Source organism: Dermochelys coriacea, chromosome 1, assembly GCF_009764565.3.
Source record: "Dermochelys coriacea isolate rDerCor1 chromosome 1, rDerCor1.pri.v4, whole genome shotgun sequence".
Classification (NCBI taxonomy): domain Eukaryota; kingdom Metazoa; phylum Chordata; order Testudines; family Dermochelyidae; genus Dermochelys; species Dermochelys coriacea.
In genome coordinates, this window is record NC_050068.2 from 325577779 (window position 1) to 325595354 (window position 17576).

Genomic DNA, 17576 nt, shown 5'->3' on the forward strand with positions numbered 1-17576 from the left:
AGAGGAACGGTGGGGGGTGGGGTGGAGGGGAGAAATACCATTGGGAAATAGTTTTACTTTGTGTAATGACTCATCTATTCCCAGTCTCTATTCAAGCCTAAGTTAATTGTATCCAGTTTGCAAATTAATTCCAATTCAGCAGTCTCTCGTTGGAGTGTGTTTTTGAAGCTTTTTTGTTGAAGGATAGCCACTCTTAGGTCTGTGATCGAGTGACCAGAGAGATTGAAGTGTTTTCCAACTGGTTTTTGAATGTTATAATTCTTGACGTCTGATTTGTGTCCATTCATTCTTTTACGTAGAAACTGTTCATTTTGACCAATGTACATGGCAGAGGGGCATTGCTGGCACATGATGGCATATATCACATTGGTAGATGCGCAGGTGAACGAGCCTCTGATAGTGTGGCTGATGTGATTAGGCCCTATGATGGTATCCCCTGAATAGATATGTGGACAGAGTTGGCAACGGACTTTGTTGCAAGGATAGGTTCCTGGGTTAGTGGTTCTGTTGTGTGGTGTGTGGTTGCTGGTGAGTATTTGCTTCAGATTGGGGGGCTGTCTGTAAGCAAGGACTGGCCTGTCTCCCAAGATCTGTGAGAGTTATGGGTCGTCCTTCAGGATAGGTTGTAGATCCTTGATGATGCGTTGGAGAGGTTTTAGTTGGGGGCTGAAGGTGATGGCTAGTGGCGTTCTATTATTTTCTTTGTTGGGCCTGTCCTGTAGTAGGTGACTTCTGGGTACTCTTCTGGCTCTGTCAATCTGTTTCTTCACTTCAGCAGGTGGGTATTGTAGTTGTAGGAACTAAAGGATGACTTACTGGTCAACTCTTTGGGTGAAATTCATCCCACTTCGGAGGTCAAGTAGGTCTTACACCTTTAACATGAGCTTAAGTAGTGCTAAGTGGGTTGGAGGGCCTTGAGCATGCTTTCTGTGCTGAGATGAATTTAATCCTTAGGGTCCTATTCAATAGGAACTAAGCTTCTGTGGGTAGTGATTATGAAAGTTTACAGATCTTTTGTGCTGTGCATCTGTACGTACAGAATATGTGAGCACAGCCTAAAATCTCTACTCTGGGAGCAGTCTTGCTCATGTATATTTGCTGAGCAGGGTATCGCAGACAGAAGTGCTGAACTGTTGATGGAAGGGATTGACAGTGGGGATGGGAGCTTTTGGGTGGGGATATTGTGGATAGGAGGAGTCTGAGTGGCACAGGGAGAGATGGTGATTCTGAGCAGGGGAATTGGAAGCCAAGGGTGGGAGGGATCAATAGCTTTTATGGTGGGTGGTAGGAGCTGAATTGGTACTCCTAATGATGGTGAATTGTAATGGGGCATATACATTGAACTGCAGCTGGAAGAGATAACTAAGGACTCTAGAATTCTGGTCCAAAGGATAGAAATTGAGCTCAAGCTATTGGGGGTGGTTACAGGTAGAGTAACTTACTCAAAAGAGTTGTTATGATAAGTTTCCCATGATGGCAACCTGTGCATGATTCTTACCGTGGACATCACCCTGATTGTCTGCCCCATCCCTTGCTGTACACCTTCTTTATACACAACCTATTAGTTTTGGACTCGGATCTATTCTAAATTTCCAGTTATGTCTCATATCCATTTTAAAAATAAAGTACATTTTAAATGACTATTTTTCTTTCAAATGTTAACTTTCATGGTCAGTTTTTTTTTCTTAAATTGCAGCTCTGTGAAATGAGGATTTAAGGAAGTAGATTATACACATGGAGACAGATTCTCCACTCTCATTTGCATAATTCCACTGAATTTAATGGATTTAAACCAATGTGAGAGGGGAGGCAGGTTTATGGACCTCGGATTGACTTAAAACTTTTTAAAGTTGTTAAATTTACTCAGTGCGGTATCACCACTGTTGACTTTAATTTTGTTCCATTTTTTTTAACCCAAGAAGGTGAAAAAAGCCATAAGGTTTAGGGTGTTCTTGTAAGTTGTTAAATTTAAGGTGAGTTGAAAATTATATTTTTTCCCCCTAAAAATAGATGATTTTTTTTTAAAAAAGAACCATAAGGTCTTTAAAGTAAAGGAAAAAAAAATAGAGAGATTTGTTCACAGAAAACAAATATTTACCTGAGAACACTCAACCATGCAAATGTTCTGCTGTCTGACAAATACATTGTTGTCTAAAATTTTTCATCATGTTGTGATACATGCATTACTTCACAACAAAAAAGCTATTCCAGCTGTTCAGGTAAATATGTGCCTTATATATTCTAAATCTCAATAAATTTTTTTGTACTAATGTCTGACAGAGCACAGTGATTCTGTCTATTTAGATGGCAGATATGCTCTCTATATGCTAAAAATAACTTCTAAAATGTGTACACATGCAAAATGCCTTCATACAGGATCCCATTTTTACACTTTAATATGTTGTTTTTAAGTAATCTACAAGAAATTAGATAATTTAAAATTTAAATTTCTTGCTAAGTTAATGTTGAACTTTTGTTTTAGTGTGCGTGTGTGTGTGTGTGTCTCCCTCTCTCTCTCTCTCTCTCTTTGTGTGCATGCGTGCGTGTTTACCTAAATATTCAGGGAGGGAAGGTAAATAAAATTAAGAAGTTCAACCATTTAGTGACCGCTCATTAGTCAGTATTTTAGCCATCTTGAAATCAAATATTTATAACATGGTAATTTTCTCCGTCATTGTCTTAATATGGGCTAGTTCTTAAAGGCTAAGCTAGTTCTCCTAGAGACTTCAGTATTTCCTATCGTGATTCAGACTTTTTCTCTATTTCTTTTTTAACCCTACTTGCCTTAGGATAAGATGGTGAATTTTAATTGCACTAATGACTTTTTGTGAGGGGAGTGTAAAATGTGGAGTGTTATGGTATGTTTTATAAAGAAGCATGTACACTTACAGGGCTGTAAAATGCTTAATAATGCTTTGCAGCTTTGTATAGTGTCTTTCTTGTGAGGATATCAAAGTCATCATTGTGTATCATTACTCACATTTTTCAGATGAGGAAATGTAAACACAGGAAGTTTAAATGACTTGCTTGAAATCACACAGCAAATTTGGCAATAGAAATGGGAGCAGAACACACATGGCTCTGATGCTAAGGCCAGATCTACATTACAGACTTATATCGATATCAGTACGTTGCTTGGGGTGTGAAAAGTCCACACTCCCGAATGAGGTAGTTATACCAACCTAACCCTCCGTGTAGACAGCACTATGTTGATGGGAGAGCTTATCCCGTCGACATAGCTACCACATCTTGGGGAGGGAGATTAACTATGCTGAGAGGCACTCTTCTGTCAGTGTAGGAGTATCTTCGCTTAAGTGCTACAGCGGCTCAGCTGCATTTAAATGTAGACCTGCTTTGTCCCTTGATCTAACTACTGGACCATGCTCCCTTTCTTTATACCATAAAGTATTGTACTGCAGCCCCGCATCCTCCACAGTTCTTGATGTCTGGGCTACATTGTTCACTCTTGCAGCATACGGAGGCAGATTAGTGTTTTGGCACCACTATGCAAACATGTGCCATCTGGTCCTGCTTGTGGCCAGATGATTTGCCTCCGCAGGAGTGTGTGGACAACAGTTTCTGTGCTCCCGCCTTTCATCTGCCTAAGGGGCATGTGGGCACTTTTTTACTAATTTTGGGGCAGTGGTGAGCTGGGTTCTCCCTCCGTAGCTGGTTTCTCCCTCCCTCTCTTCCCCCCCCAACCTCGTAAGTCAGTTATTGGTTGTGGGTTGGAACCCACCCAGAGCCTCTGCTGCAGCACCTCCTTGCTGGATCTTATGCACCTTTTTAGGTATGGCAGAGCAGCCTAAAAAGCACCAAATAAAATCCAAATGGTGCTCTAGCTGTGAGACTGCCTTGCCAGGCTTAACAGGCAGTGAGTTGTGCCCAGCCTGAACTCTGCCTTCTGTCGCTAACTCTGTTGGATCCTGGGGCTGAGTTGGACAGGACTGTGGGATCTTTGACCCACCAGAGAAGCCGAGACTCCAACATGGGAAAAATAGACCAGGAGTCTCTGGGCAGAGCTGGGAGATGCTCTAAAGACAAGCAGGATCACAATTAGATGATTCTGGGGGCAAGTCCCAAGGGGCTCTTGGAAAACAGAGGAGAGACTTGCGCGGTCACAAATCCCCCTTCCCAAAAGTCTTAAACTCGGTCCTTAGTGCCCTGGGAAAAGAAGCAGGGCTCATAAGACCCCCTCCTTCCCAATTTGTTTTGGAGGACTCTGGAAACATTTCCCCTCCACCCTCCTTAAGGGAATGGGACTCAGCAGGCAAGGACTCAAAAGATTTTAATGAGAGGACTTCAGGCCCTTGGGAAGGCCTCACCAAGGCTGTACTGATGCTCATATGTTCTCTACGCTAGCAAAAAAAAGCTAAAAATACAAAAAAGCTAAAACGGGGAAAAATCATCATAGATCTAAGAGGTCTGAGTCCTCTGAATCTTCTCCTTTTCCTCCACAGAAGGTGGTGAATTGTTGTGCTCTGATTTGTGATCAGGACTGGGGAAAGAAGCCACAAAGGTTTTTCCTTTTGAGAATTTCAAGGTCATTTGCAACAAGATTGTATCTACTAATCTGATTCAGTCGGAACAGACTCCTGAGAGTAAGCCTCAGAGCAAATTTCTCCCCTCAAAATCCTCCCTCGATGCTGTGATTTCCCCTGTGCTCCTCCTTCAAGGAAGTAATCCGGGTTGAAGGGATAAGTCAGAGAAAGACAAGCACATTAACAAAAATGATCTTAGGTTCTATAAATTCTAGGAACAAAAGGATCTGCTTACTGAGATACTGAAGGTTGACACTGCCGTAGTATCCATGGCAGAAGATACGGTTATCCCCTCAGAAGGGGAGTTCTATCCTAAGGACCGCAGGGAATACGAAAATGGAGGCCTCTGGCAAAAAAAAAAAAAAAACTGTGGACTCCTCAGCCTCCCTTCAGGTGTTCCTAGCATTTACTTGCTTTTCGAGGTCATAGCTCTCTCCTAGCTGGAAGATCGCAAAGCCCTTGTGGGTAGAGATTGCCTGACTTCAGCTCTTTGTTAAAGAAGGTTTCCTTGGCAACAGCATATTGTTGCTAATATCTCACTGGATACAATGAGATTCTCAGCCAAAGCCATGGCCTCCAGCTCAGTGACCAGGCAGGACCTATGGATCTGTCCGTGGAAGGTGGATAGCCACACCAACCAAGTACTGTGCTCTTCCAAATTTACAGGAGCCCTGCTTTTCAGAGAGAAGCTAGACAATATAGTGGTGGACAAGACTGCAAAATCTAAATAGTCCCTCCCAGTGCCACATCATGCCTTTGAGAGAGAGTACAGACCAGCCTTCAGACAAAGGTGCTCCTTTTGGCCTTCATCCTCAGAGAAATACTAGCAAAAGGACAAAAGTGTCTCCAGAGAAAAGCTGTGGAACTGTAGCTCTGGAGGAAAGCCCCAAGCGAACCCTGCCACTCCCAAAGCCTCTGCATGACAGACTTCATTGAACCCTGCCTGGAGCTGAAGCTAGGGGGCACAATTTCCCATTTCTTGGAGGAATGGGTTGCATTGACCATGGACCCATGAGTGAGGGAGATAGTTAGTTAGTTAGTTAGTCAGGGATCATCCCTTGAGTTACGGACTCCACCCCATCCGTTCTTCATCTGGTCTCCTATCTTGAATTACCCTGTAAAGTGCAATCTATTCCAGAATGAGATATCTCATCTCCTGGATATGGCAGTAATAGAGAGTGTCCCCTCAGAAGAAAAATGATCAGTGTTCTATTCCATCTTCATCATCATTCAGAAGTGTACAGAGGGAATCCAGCCATTCTAGATCTCAGAAGGCTCAACAAGTGGATGAAGAAAATTAAAGAAATCTCTACAGTGTCTTTATTACTTCAGTGGATCTGGTGGATACATATCTCCACATAGTTATCAGACCCTGCCATTACAGATTCCTGAGGGTTGCTAGTGGCGCAAAGCATTGTCAGTACTGGGCACTCCAGTTTGTCTTGTCCTCAGCTCAGTGGGTCTTTACAAAGGTGGTGTTGGTGCTAATTAAAGCCAGACTTGGGTTACAGGGAATCGACCTTTACCCCTCCTGGATGACCTCTTTTAATCAGAGCTCCATCCCCAGCAACAGCACACAGAGCTACGTCTCTGATGTTGAATTCCCTGTAGGTGCATGGTTTTATTATCAGTATCCAGGAAAGCTCTTTGATTCCATCCACCAAAATAATTCGCTTAGGAGTGGACACAGATACCTTGATAGCAAGGATATATCCATCTTTAGAGGTTCCAGAAAGATTCAAGACTTCCTCAAATTGTTTTGGAACTGCAAGAGGCCTGAAACTAAAACCACTAAGCTTTCAGCCACTAGACCCCTCATAGTATCATGTATAGGAATCATGCCATGGGTACAGTCTCACATCAGGCTCCTTCAAGGTTTCATCTTAAAGATATGGAGCCACTCTCTGAAACCTGTGAAGGTTCCGGCACAGGTGATCAACACCTTTAAAATGGTGGTCAGCCTCTATGCCTTCCAAATTGTCAAAACTGTTACCAGCCTGGAGGGCTGGGAAGCACACTGGGGGTCTAAAACAAGCATCTGTTAGCTGGCAGAAAGGACTGATCATCTAGAACTAAGAGCAGTCAAGATGGTGCTACAAAGGTTCCAGCCCAGGCTAGAGGGGAGGCACTTTCTGATTCAGTCAGACAATATGACCATGGTTGCATATGTGAACAACCAAGAGGAAAAAGAATTCCAGCGCTACACATCTAAGTGATGGAAATCATGCACTGGATAGCACATGCTCATCTATCCCTCAGGGCAGCTCCTACTGATCTTGCTCCGACTGATCAAGATGAACAACTGAGTGTTGCCGGCATCAGGAAGGCTTTTGAGTTAATTGTCCAGTTGTTCGGCTTGCCCTCAACCAATCTATTAATGAACCACTTGAACGTGGAGAGACCACACTACTTCAGCAGGGAGGTGGACCCCAAATCCAAGGGGACAGATGCACTATCACACTGATGGCCTCAGGACCTCCTCTGTGCGTTTACAATCTTCCTATCATTAGGGAAGGCAGTCAAGAAAATAAAACTAACAGGTGACTGTAATATTGGTAACCCCATATTGGCCAAGGAGAGCCTGGTTTTTGGACCTAATTGAGCTGAAATAGGATCTCCAGTACCGCTCCCAAAGAGACAGGACATCTCTTACAAGGTCCTCTTCTTCATCTGGATTGGAACCAGCTGCATTTAACAGCCTGGCTATTGAAAGGGAAGTGCTAGTGTTGTAGGGTCTGTCCTCCAAAGTCATCAGAATGCATTCTAGAAGAGTATTGACCTTGAATGCATACTCCTTTATCTGGCCCAAGTTCTGTGCTAGTGCCAGGAACATGAAGCAAATTAGCCATAATTCCTTGATTTCTACAATCTTGAAATTTCTCCAAGAAGGCTTGGGCAGAGGTTCCCAGCCTAGTACCATTGCACGTCCAGTGTCTGCCCTTTGTAGCATGATGGTCACAGGATCCATGGGTTCTCTGGCAGAGTAACCCCCCCCCCCCCCCCGATCCCACCCCACCCCATGTAGCCTTATTCCTTAGAGCAGTCTGATTAGCTAAACCAACAATCAGGCCTCTCTTTCCCAAGTGGGACCTGCCATTTGTACTGAGAGCCATGATGAACCACTCTTTGAACCATTCACATCAGTGCCTTGCTTTCTGATGACCATCACATCTGCCATGCAAGTTTTGGAGCTGTCAGTGCTTCCTATGCAGGAGCTTTTCTGTGTGTTTTTCATGAGGACAGGGTGGTGCTCAGAACTCTAGAATTGTATATCCTGGAGGTGAACTCTTTTCTCCATGTTTCCCCAGAGGTGGGTTTCCCTTCTTTCTGTCCCAGGCCACCAAGGAGAAGTGGCATGATTTAGATGTTAGAAGGGCCTGAAAATTTTAATTCAGATGTACAGTGTCCACTCAGAGATCGGGTGCCCTGTTGGTATCCTTTCTCCGGAAATGCCAAGGACCCAGGTGTTACTAGGTGAATTAGACTATGTATTGAAGAAGCATATAAGACATTGGGGATTCCGGTTCCTTAAAGCATCAGGGCATGCTCAGCGTGATCCCTGGTGACTTCATGGGCAGAAAGAACTAATGTATCCATAGTGGAAACATGTAAGACGACCACCTGGTTAAGCACTACAAGGTAGATTTTCCTGCCTTCTGCAGAGGGGTCTTATTGCAGGAAGTTAGTGCAGGCCGTGATTGGGAAATGGTTTTTGCCGTTTGAACAAGTGTTATAAATGAGAAGGTATACTGTTTTCCTTTTCTTCCCACCTTCTCTATAACCTTCCCTACATCTGTTCATTGCTCTCAACTTCCCAGAATTTCAAGAACTGTGGAAGATGCTGGGCTGTAGAAGGGAAATTTTTTTACTGATAATTTCTTTATGAATCTTCCACAATTGTACCCAACTAGCTCAAGAGCCAAAAGGTCAGATGCTGAGTGGGATCTTTACCTTGTGACTTTTTTGTTGTTGTTGTGGTCCATTGAACTTAGTTGGTCAGTTACCTCTGAAGTATTTGTTACTAATATTGTTGTACAAGCTTTTACAATTTTGGAATAACTCATCTGGCCACAAGTGGAAGCAGAAGGGGCATGGCCAGTGGGTGGCACCAAAATGCGAATCTGCCTCCATGAGTTGCAAGAATGCCTAGAGCAGCCCAGATGTCAAGAATTGTGGGAGATGCTGCTAGAAAAAGGGAAATTATCGGCAAGACATTTTCCGGTTCATTGATGCTGACTTTATGATTGAGCTCTAAGGTATTTGAGCTTTTAAAAAAAGAGAGTGCACTCTGAAAGTGTCAATAACCCTTTATAAGTTTGAAAGTGAAAACTTTTCTTATAACTGTTTTAACTCCACCATATGTATGTGGGGTATTACAGGCTTATTTTTATATTCAGATGACTGCAGGTTTTTAAAATACATTATTTAAAAATATCTTATTTGAGTGTAAGAAACTATGTGGTGATATTAACATTTTAATAGTGTCCCCTTCCCTCCCTTTCATATATTTGAGTGTACATGTAGATGTAGCAGGAGTGGAAAGATGTAATATTCTGAAAAAAGAAGGAACATTGTGACTTTAAAATGATAGTTTTCTTCCAGAAGATTAAAAAGAGGCATTTTGAAATATTTGTACAACTTTCTTTGGCTCTATAGGTGTACATAAAATCTGAGCTATTGCATTTATTTTTGGATAAGAGCTAGAATTTTACTTGTCATTCTAGGTGACAGATAAGTAATGACTTTGGATGAAACTTTGGCCTTTAAGTGGGTATAGCCCAGTACAGTGAGTGGCAGCTTTATACCAAAGCTGTTCAAATATTTTTCAATCAAATGTGAAAAGTTCATGTAAGGAACCTCCCTAGATAAAGTTCTATCCATGGTAAGTGGTTGATCTCTAAGGAGCAAGAGGATGGATGTCTAACTGTCTCCATGCTGGTTCTTGGGCTGACTGCATCAGGGCTTTGCTCAAAGAAGTTATGCTCTCTCAACGCAAGTATGATAGGATACGAATTAGAGAGAAAATAGCTTTGGATTTCTTTAAAGCCAGATTTTTAGTGATTTTTATATTACTCTGTACATCTGAATACATCCAGATGCATGTTAGTTTTAGATAAAAGAAAATACACAATATTACAAGAGAGAAAATCTCTTGTGTTGAGGGGATTCTGCCTTTTATGCATGGAACTTGCATTAACACATTATTAGGAGTTATTCTTATGTTAATGGGAGCAATTCACACACAAGTAGAGGGATTCTACTGCAATAAAAGTAAAATAGATTTTTCTTTTCCTTAATACATTTGAAGTTAACTGCTGAAAATTATGACACATTATCAAATCAAGGGGATGTGTATGGGCGCGATTCCTTCCAAAAACCTAGCTTCAAAGCTTGGGATAGCAAATAGCCTTCAACTATACTAATCTGGTTAGCATGATATTTAACTTTTGCATTTGGTGCCAGATATGATGAAATCTTCTATCAGTTTATTGGTTCTTAAATGTGGATGTTAGTTGAAGAGATGATTGAAGATGACTGAGAAAAGGGAGGGAGAAGAAATGGAACTGTACAAGTGCATAATGACAGTAAAAGTAGATCCAGGAATATTACCACAGCTGGAGGGCAGCTGTCTTTGATAGATGTGTGGCAAGGTGACTGTGTGATCAGAACTGGACAGCGCTGGATGCTAGAGACAGGATACTAGAAAAGTTAGAGAAGAGAAAGAAGTATGCTATCCTGCTTAATTGAGACATTTAACTGTATATGTAGCGACTCCCCTGGAGATCCTCACATTTTGGAGGGCCAGCTAATAAATCACATCAATCTTTAGAGCTTAACAGACTAACAAATTCTGTATAAACTATTATTGATTTATTTATTGGGAAACCTTGGAACACAGGATTTCCCCCATTTCTCTGCATTTTACTTCCACTTTTCTCCAGGAATTAATCTTCTTTCCTTCAGTGGAAGGAGAGGTGGGAGTGGGATTATTTTAAAAAAAAAAAAAAGTGTGGATTATTATATGGAAACAAAGAAAAACAAATTTTATATACATAAGAACTTTTTTGCATTAAAAATTATTCTTCCGTTTCAGAACTAACTTGAACTTGAAAATATTGCTTCCACTGCCAAAATTGAATAGTTTTGGTCCTTGTTAATTGAGGGATGTGCTTCAATTGTACACACAGAGCCATTACAGGCTAGATGAATAGGTCGTCTGAACGTGGAGTCAAAATCTCCAGATTTCAGTGTCACAAAACTGCAGATTATTTCTGAAGAACAGAGCCCACAGATAAGAATTAAAATATTATATCGTACAAGTTGTTAAGATCACATGTTGTTGGGAAAATGAAGTATTTCTGGAGTGGAAGGCTTATTTAAAATATTTTTATATTTACAGAGAATCAGGCATACAAATGTTTTTAAAAGTGTACACTGCTTTAAGGCTATTTATTTTTTAGAAAATATGACTTACATTAATATCTTTTGACAAATATACACGATATTACTCTAACAAACTGCCATGCAACATGTATATTAAGTAATGAAGAAATTGAATATACAAGGCCTAATCTATATTGTATACTGAAAATGTACAGTCTAGCCAATATTTAAAAAGTTTCCCTTATTTGGCAGTATTTTCTACAGTTTGTTCATATATTTCCTCTTGGATGATTTGGTGAATACTTTACTGAAATCTAGTCAGTGACAACCTGAGGTACTAAACATTTCTGCCTTACTTCATTGTCTTCAAAATTAATCTGTTTGTTCCTTTTAGGTTCCATCCATGAGTTATGTATTACAGCATTATTCGGCATGGGATCTGCTTCCACTATTGAAACGACTCGTTTTTTCATTTTACTTTTCAGGACCTTCTGAAATTTTTGCCTAGTGAATGCATAAAGTAGAGGGTGAAATATGGTTGTTCCGTATGCCATAACTAGAAAACATAATCTCAGCTTTACCAAAAGGTCACTTGGGCCCAGACATAAAATTGTAGTATTTAAAACAGAAATGGGTGTCCAGCAGAGAAGAAACGTTGAAATAATCAACAGGGACATTCTGAAGACTCTCTTTTGTCTTTCCCGTCGTTCACGATGTCGTTTTACAGCTCGCCGTAGGGCAATTATTACTGAAACTGAAGTCCTTACGCCAAAGACTACATTTCTCCCGCCACTGCTTTGTGACACATCAGTAGTCTCGTGTTGTGTAGTCAAAGAAATAGTCTTTTTCTTTCTGGCTTTTTTCTTTTGCCCTGTTGTAAATCTTGTACCTATTCGAATATTAAGAGCCTGGAGTATTTTGGTGTATGTAATTAGCATTACTATAACAGTGAAGAAAAAAATTGGAATTTGTACTAGGAGATGATAGTACATTCCCAGTTCAGTGTGGTATTCGTTTACACTGACACACAAAAGAGTCTTATTTTCCCAAGTACTTGCACTTTGAAGACTGAAAAAATTGACTTCAATGAAGGGAATCAGGAAGGAGAAAAGAGAGACAATCCATATTGATGTCATTAACATCACAGCCCTTCCCAATGTCAGAATTCGATTTGCAGGTTTTACAGAGATATCATATCGGTCCAAAGTGATAGCAAAAACGTTGATTGCAGTTGAAACACTTGCAAAAGAAACACAAGCTTCATGGAAACAGCAAATTAGAGCACTGTTACTCTCCAGTGAAAGCAGGAGGATAACTATAGTTAGAGGAATACATCCCACACAAATTATTACATCAAGTACGTGAAGGTTCATTGTAATAATGTTACTGACAGAATTGATTAAGTTGGATTTCATGCAGTAAAGTACCAACACGGTGAGGTTGCTGCCAAGTCCCAACACAATCTCTAACATCAGAAATCCAGTGAGAGAAACTTGAAAGCTTAATGGATATGACAGTGCTCGGTACATATTGGTGTTGATGTCATCAATGGCATCTTGAACTGTAATGTTAGATTCAGACTGCATGTTGACTTCCGGAATAGGAGAGAAGCACATTCTTTTGTTGCAGTTGTTTTTGTCCTAAAAGATAAGAGAAAATAGTTTTGTGTTTGATTCTGACACTTTTAAAATCACTTTAGATAAATACAGAAAAACAGGTATTTCATTCTATCAAAATCTAATCAATTATATATTTAGAATTGTGCATGATTTGGGCTATGAATCTGAGGATCTAGCACAACACCCGCTTTTAAAAGAAAATATGATTGTAAAAAAAACCCCAAAAAACTTGTTAAAAGCCTTTGTTTACAGAGACAAGGCCTTGTTTATGATATGGCTCTTACAAAGGACACGTGTGGTAGAACAAGCTATATTAGTACATTGTGTTTTTATCATGTCTAGGGCCATTTTAAAAAAATGTCCATATGTGTATTTAAAACTTAGCATATATAAAGTAATGTTAAAAAACCTTTTTAGGAAAAACTGGGTCAGAAGAATGGAGGGGAGTTGCTTGTAAACCATTGAAATATCACTTAACAGATCTTCTCTTCTATAGGTTTGTTTACCTCCTTCTTTTGAAAACTTTTTTTGTAAAAATGTGATTAACAGAAGATTTTCAATTCCAGAGTTCACTGAAATTTTATAAAACTTTAAAATGTTTATACATTAAATTTTCTTTCAGAATTTTCTGTGTACATATATTATCTATATATGTGTGTGTATGCATGTATATGTATATTTATATGTGCATGTATATTTTCATTTTATAAGTCACTGTATATATAACTTCAACTGCAAAATTATAGATGACTAGTTTAAATGTAGTGAAGTAGATTTTCAAAGCATTGCATTTCCATATGCTGATTTAAATATTTACTTCAGGAAATATAAATACTTTAACTATTAGCCACACTGGTGAAATACTCTCCCTTTGATTTATGGACTTGGGCGTATCAGGAGTATTTAGTAACATATTTATATTTGTAATCTAATTAGATGATGGAATTAAGGAGACAGAGACAACAGGGTTGTTTGTATTATGTTTGTTTTTTACATCATGAAATGAAAATTTATCTCTGTTTTGAGGCAAGAAGGCTCAGTGATGTAGCATTAATCACTGCTGTGTGACTTTTTTTTTTATCTTATGGCCACGCCTTCTGTGGTTTACAAATGCTAATAAATTGAAATTTAGTGTCTGCTTAAGAGGCCTGCCACTGTACCATTTATGTTCTTAACCAGGATATAAAATTAATAAATAAAATAAACTAAGGAAGGAAATATTTTTTTTTCTCTTAGTGTGGTGGTACTTGAAATTTTGAGCACTTTTAAAATGAAAATGAAAATATATTCGGTATAAGGATTAATTTAAATGGAGAGCGTTGTTCTTCTCTAAATACAGTAAGTGGAAGGCACTAAAGAGAATAAAAATGAGCTGCTTTTTTTAATGCAAGTATGAATTATGCACACTCTAGATGTAATATGCAAATACATTTATCTACAATTCTGAGAAGCCACAATAGTTCAGTTCTGTTAATTGCAAACTTTTTATAATGAAGGTTCTTTGTATGCGTCGAGTTACATTACATGCCTTTTTAAAAACAAAAAATTTGAATGAGCCTCAGGTGTGCAATGAAACAAGAAATATTTCTAAAGCTTTGTTCAACTTTCACTTTATGCAACCTGAAGAAAGTTTATATATAGCTTCAAGACAGTATTATTTCCTCTGTGTATGTAGTCTTATTTAGCTATGGACATACTATGGAAACAATTCCAAATGTGTTACTTGATAAATTGAATTCACTTGAACTGATAAAAGCCAGAAGATTAGAGTTCTACTAAAACAAGTGATGGTCTTAACTGTAAGAATAAGCTATCTGAAGTCTTGTGAAAATGGAAAATTTTAAATGTGCCAGATTTTACTAACAAACAGATTAAGCATCAGGTCTTTGTCACATCAGATAGATTTACAGTTAAATAAAAGCAGAAATGTCAAGATAGGAAAATAATTAACAAAATACATCTCAAGAACAGTGCTCTGTTCCCCTGTAAATGTCAAACAGAGGTTGGATGCATGCAGCTTCTGACCTACCTGTTTTCTGTTGCCTCAAGGGCCTTTCAGCTCACTGTAGCAGCTTGTCATAAATTGATATATGGTGTCACTGACAGAATTCTGACATGCATTTCACCTGGCAGCTGAGTTGTAGCTGTGCTCTATTTCATCCCTTGCAGAATGTTTCCTTTCCTTTTTTTAATTTTTTTTGGTTCCAACACTTCAGCAGCAAGATTTTGTGATTGAACAAAAGGACTTAATTTCCTGAAATATTTCTACAGACCAGTGCATATTGGTTGGTTGTTCTGCTTTTTAAAGCCACCAATAAAAACAAAACTTCTTTTAAGTGACATTAAATTATTTCCCCCTTTGTATCTCATGGCAGTATATTTTTATTTTCCAGGATAAATGAAAATAAAAACAGACACATCCAATTTCTGGCTTCAAAAATATATTTAGGCATCCTTTAGTTACAATTGCACATTTGGTTTTATAATACTTCTCATTACTTTAGAGTGATGGCTTTGTCACATAAGTTGTTTTACATTGTAAACTCCAGTTCATGTGCTTTGATGAAAACCATGGACTGCTTAATTTGGTTTATTTTCATTAAAGGAGAATACATAACAGATCATAAAATTCAGAGAAAAAATATCCATTAGTCATTATGACAAATAAGCGACTTAATATGTAGTGTAGAAAAAGCTTGATTTAAAGCCTTGTTTAGCTTGCTGATGAAGTATGCACAGTCTCCTTTTGGAAATTCATGTTTCATTGTTTCTTCATGAATCAGTAGTTTCCATAAATCTGGTTTTAAATTATAAATTCCTTTTTAAGATATGCTCACCATTTTGTTTTAGGAATAAACCATTATATTGATCTTCTTTTCATGAAAATATGAGCAGATGTGCTAATCTTCTATGTATATTGTTGAAGTGTTAAACACTTACGTAGAAATAGAACCTGTTCCATGCTTTTATTCTAATTCCTTCATTTCTTAAGACTTTATAAGTACATCCTGCAGCTCGTAGATCAGACAGCTAGAAAGATGTCCAGTCAATTGCATTCTTCATATTGTCAGTAGTAAAACTGAATTAGATGCTGCATGCCCTTGTGAGAAAAAGAAAAAAAGTTAAAAATAGGGCTTCTAATAATAATTTTTCAGTTAAGATATGGTATCATTTGATTAAAATTATGCAATATGTGTAAATCAAAATGAATCTCTAAAATTGACTCCTATAGAAGATATATAAAATCAGTGAGAATATTTTCACTATTTCCTAATAAAATCTTTCCCTCTTTTTCATCTTATTAAAATTAAATATATTGGACGGGTTACATATTTTGCAAACATTAAATGTGGAGTTAAAAGCCAAGAATTGAAATAAAAATTACTGGGCAGAAAGATAGTATCTACAAATGTAGCTAGAAAATATGATTTTTACAGGTCTTGTGAGCAACTAACTTACACGTACTATGTGTCCTCTTGCCTTCGTATGACTAATTTAACTGAGCCTCAGTTGCTTCATGGGGAATACATTTGTTTAATTTGCACATGGCCTTGAATTTCTTGCTTTGAATATAAAATGTTATGCAAATAAATTTTTACAAGTATATTTCCATTGGGTGAAGTATGTAGATTATTTAAATGTTTTTAGGATCACACAAAAGGTAGTTGCAAAAACTAACATTTTTTCCCCATGAATAAGTCAGAGATTAGTCATGTAACTCAACCTTCGAAAAGCAATAAGTATACCAGAAAATGCAGACTATCTATGATCCTTCAAGGAGTACTTGAGTACATTCATAACATATGTGACTCAATATTTGGAAATGCTGTTGAGAAAAATCTTCTGACTGCATTAAGGATTTTTAGCAGTACTGTTATGGCTTAAGCTGCACTGTTTTTACGTTGTATGAACAAAAGAGTTCTTAATATACCACAATGTATCTTCAGAAAATAACACTTTTCAACAATTGTACTTTTTTAATGAAAAAGATTAGTATTGTCAAGCAAGAAATACAAGATAAAAGCTCTCAATTTAAGTTGAACCTGGCATCTTTTTTCCTTCAAATATGTTTGTTAAACACTGCTTTTGCTGAATATCATAATAAGGAACATATCTTACCTCTACTAAGGATTTGATCAGTTCTCGATGCAGATGAAGCAGTTCCAGTTTTGAGGGATTCATGTTGTTCACTTGTTAGCAGAGTACAGGGGAAAGAGGGTCATAAGCATCTCTTCAAAAAATGACCTTAATGAAAATTTGTGCCTGTGCTGTGCCATTGTTTCAGCATACTGCTAATGTATACAACATGTAGTGCTGCTTTAGAGGCTGCTGCAGTCTCCCACTCATCCTATTGTAGAATCAATAAGCATCTGAAAATACATAATGAAAGTAATTTAACATACTGAAGGCTTCTTGTCTCCAGAGACAGCATTTAGATCTAGCCTTTCTAAAAAGGAACAGCAATACTTCTCAGAGAGGAAAGCTTACTATGGACAGCTTTTGCAGAATGACAGCCTACCTTGTCGCTTCTCTTCACTGCAGAGAGATGCAGTGCATTCACTAATTTTGATTGGTCAGTGATGTTTGGCTTAAACTGTGCTTCATATATATGGGAGTGATTTTTTTTCTGTTTTATATAAGGATTCTTTTGTAAAAAGGCTAAATTTATAAATGAATTGTGCATAATTCTGGAATATATTAGGCATATATGTTTTATTTTTACCATTTCTCTCTACTTTTGTTGATTGTACGATGCGTACCACATGACAAAACACTGGTGGAAAATTAGATGATATATACTACTTTTAAAAACCTCTAGCAATTTGTTTGAGTATGTCTTGTTATATATCCTGTCTCTGAGGTTCTTTGTTCTAGGAGTACCTCTGATACAAAACGGCTGCATCTTTTCTGTGAACCATACTCAACCAGTATGTTTATATGCAGGTCAGCATTTAGGTCTTTATATCTGATTAAATTATATTCAGGATAAGTAGACACCACATACACATCATGATTATCTGAATTAGAATGC

The 17576-nt window shown here is 38.3% G+C and overlaps 2 protein-coding genes across 3 annotated transcripts in view; one reads left to right on the forward strand and one right to left on the reverse strand.

The window, feature by feature from the left end:
* The window catches only part of COG5 (component of oligomeric golgi complex 5), a 318307-nt gene that overhangs the window by 45838 nt on the left and 254893 nt on the right, over window positions 1-17576 (forward strand). The gene's annotated exons all lie outside the window — the stretch shown is intronic.
* Window positions 10959-17088, reverse strand: GPR22 (G protein-coupled receptor 22). 2 transcript variants are annotated; one of them, XM_043496956.1, is made up of 3 exons: window positions 16664-17088; window positions 15485-15644; window positions 10959-12565 (listed from the first exon to the last, which is right to left on the reverse strand). In XM_043496956.1, exon 3 carries the CDS (start codon window positions 12539-12541, stop codon window positions 11240-11242), a length of 1302 nt encoding a protein of 433 aa, XP_043352891.1. In that variant the 5' UTR covers window positions 12542-12565; window positions 15485-15644; window positions 16664-17088; the 3' UTR covers window positions 10959-11239. The 2 variants fall into 2 exon arrangements, with proteins under 2 accessions (XP_043352891.1, XP_038246483.1); XM_038390555.2 differs by having other exon boundaries at window positions 14574-15644.

Excerpts from the sequence above, each read along its gene's own strand:
- GPR22 (XM_043496956.1), bottom strand. The coding sequence starts at position 12,541 with ATGTGCTTCTCTCCTATTCCGGAAGTCAACATGCAGTCTGAATCTAAC.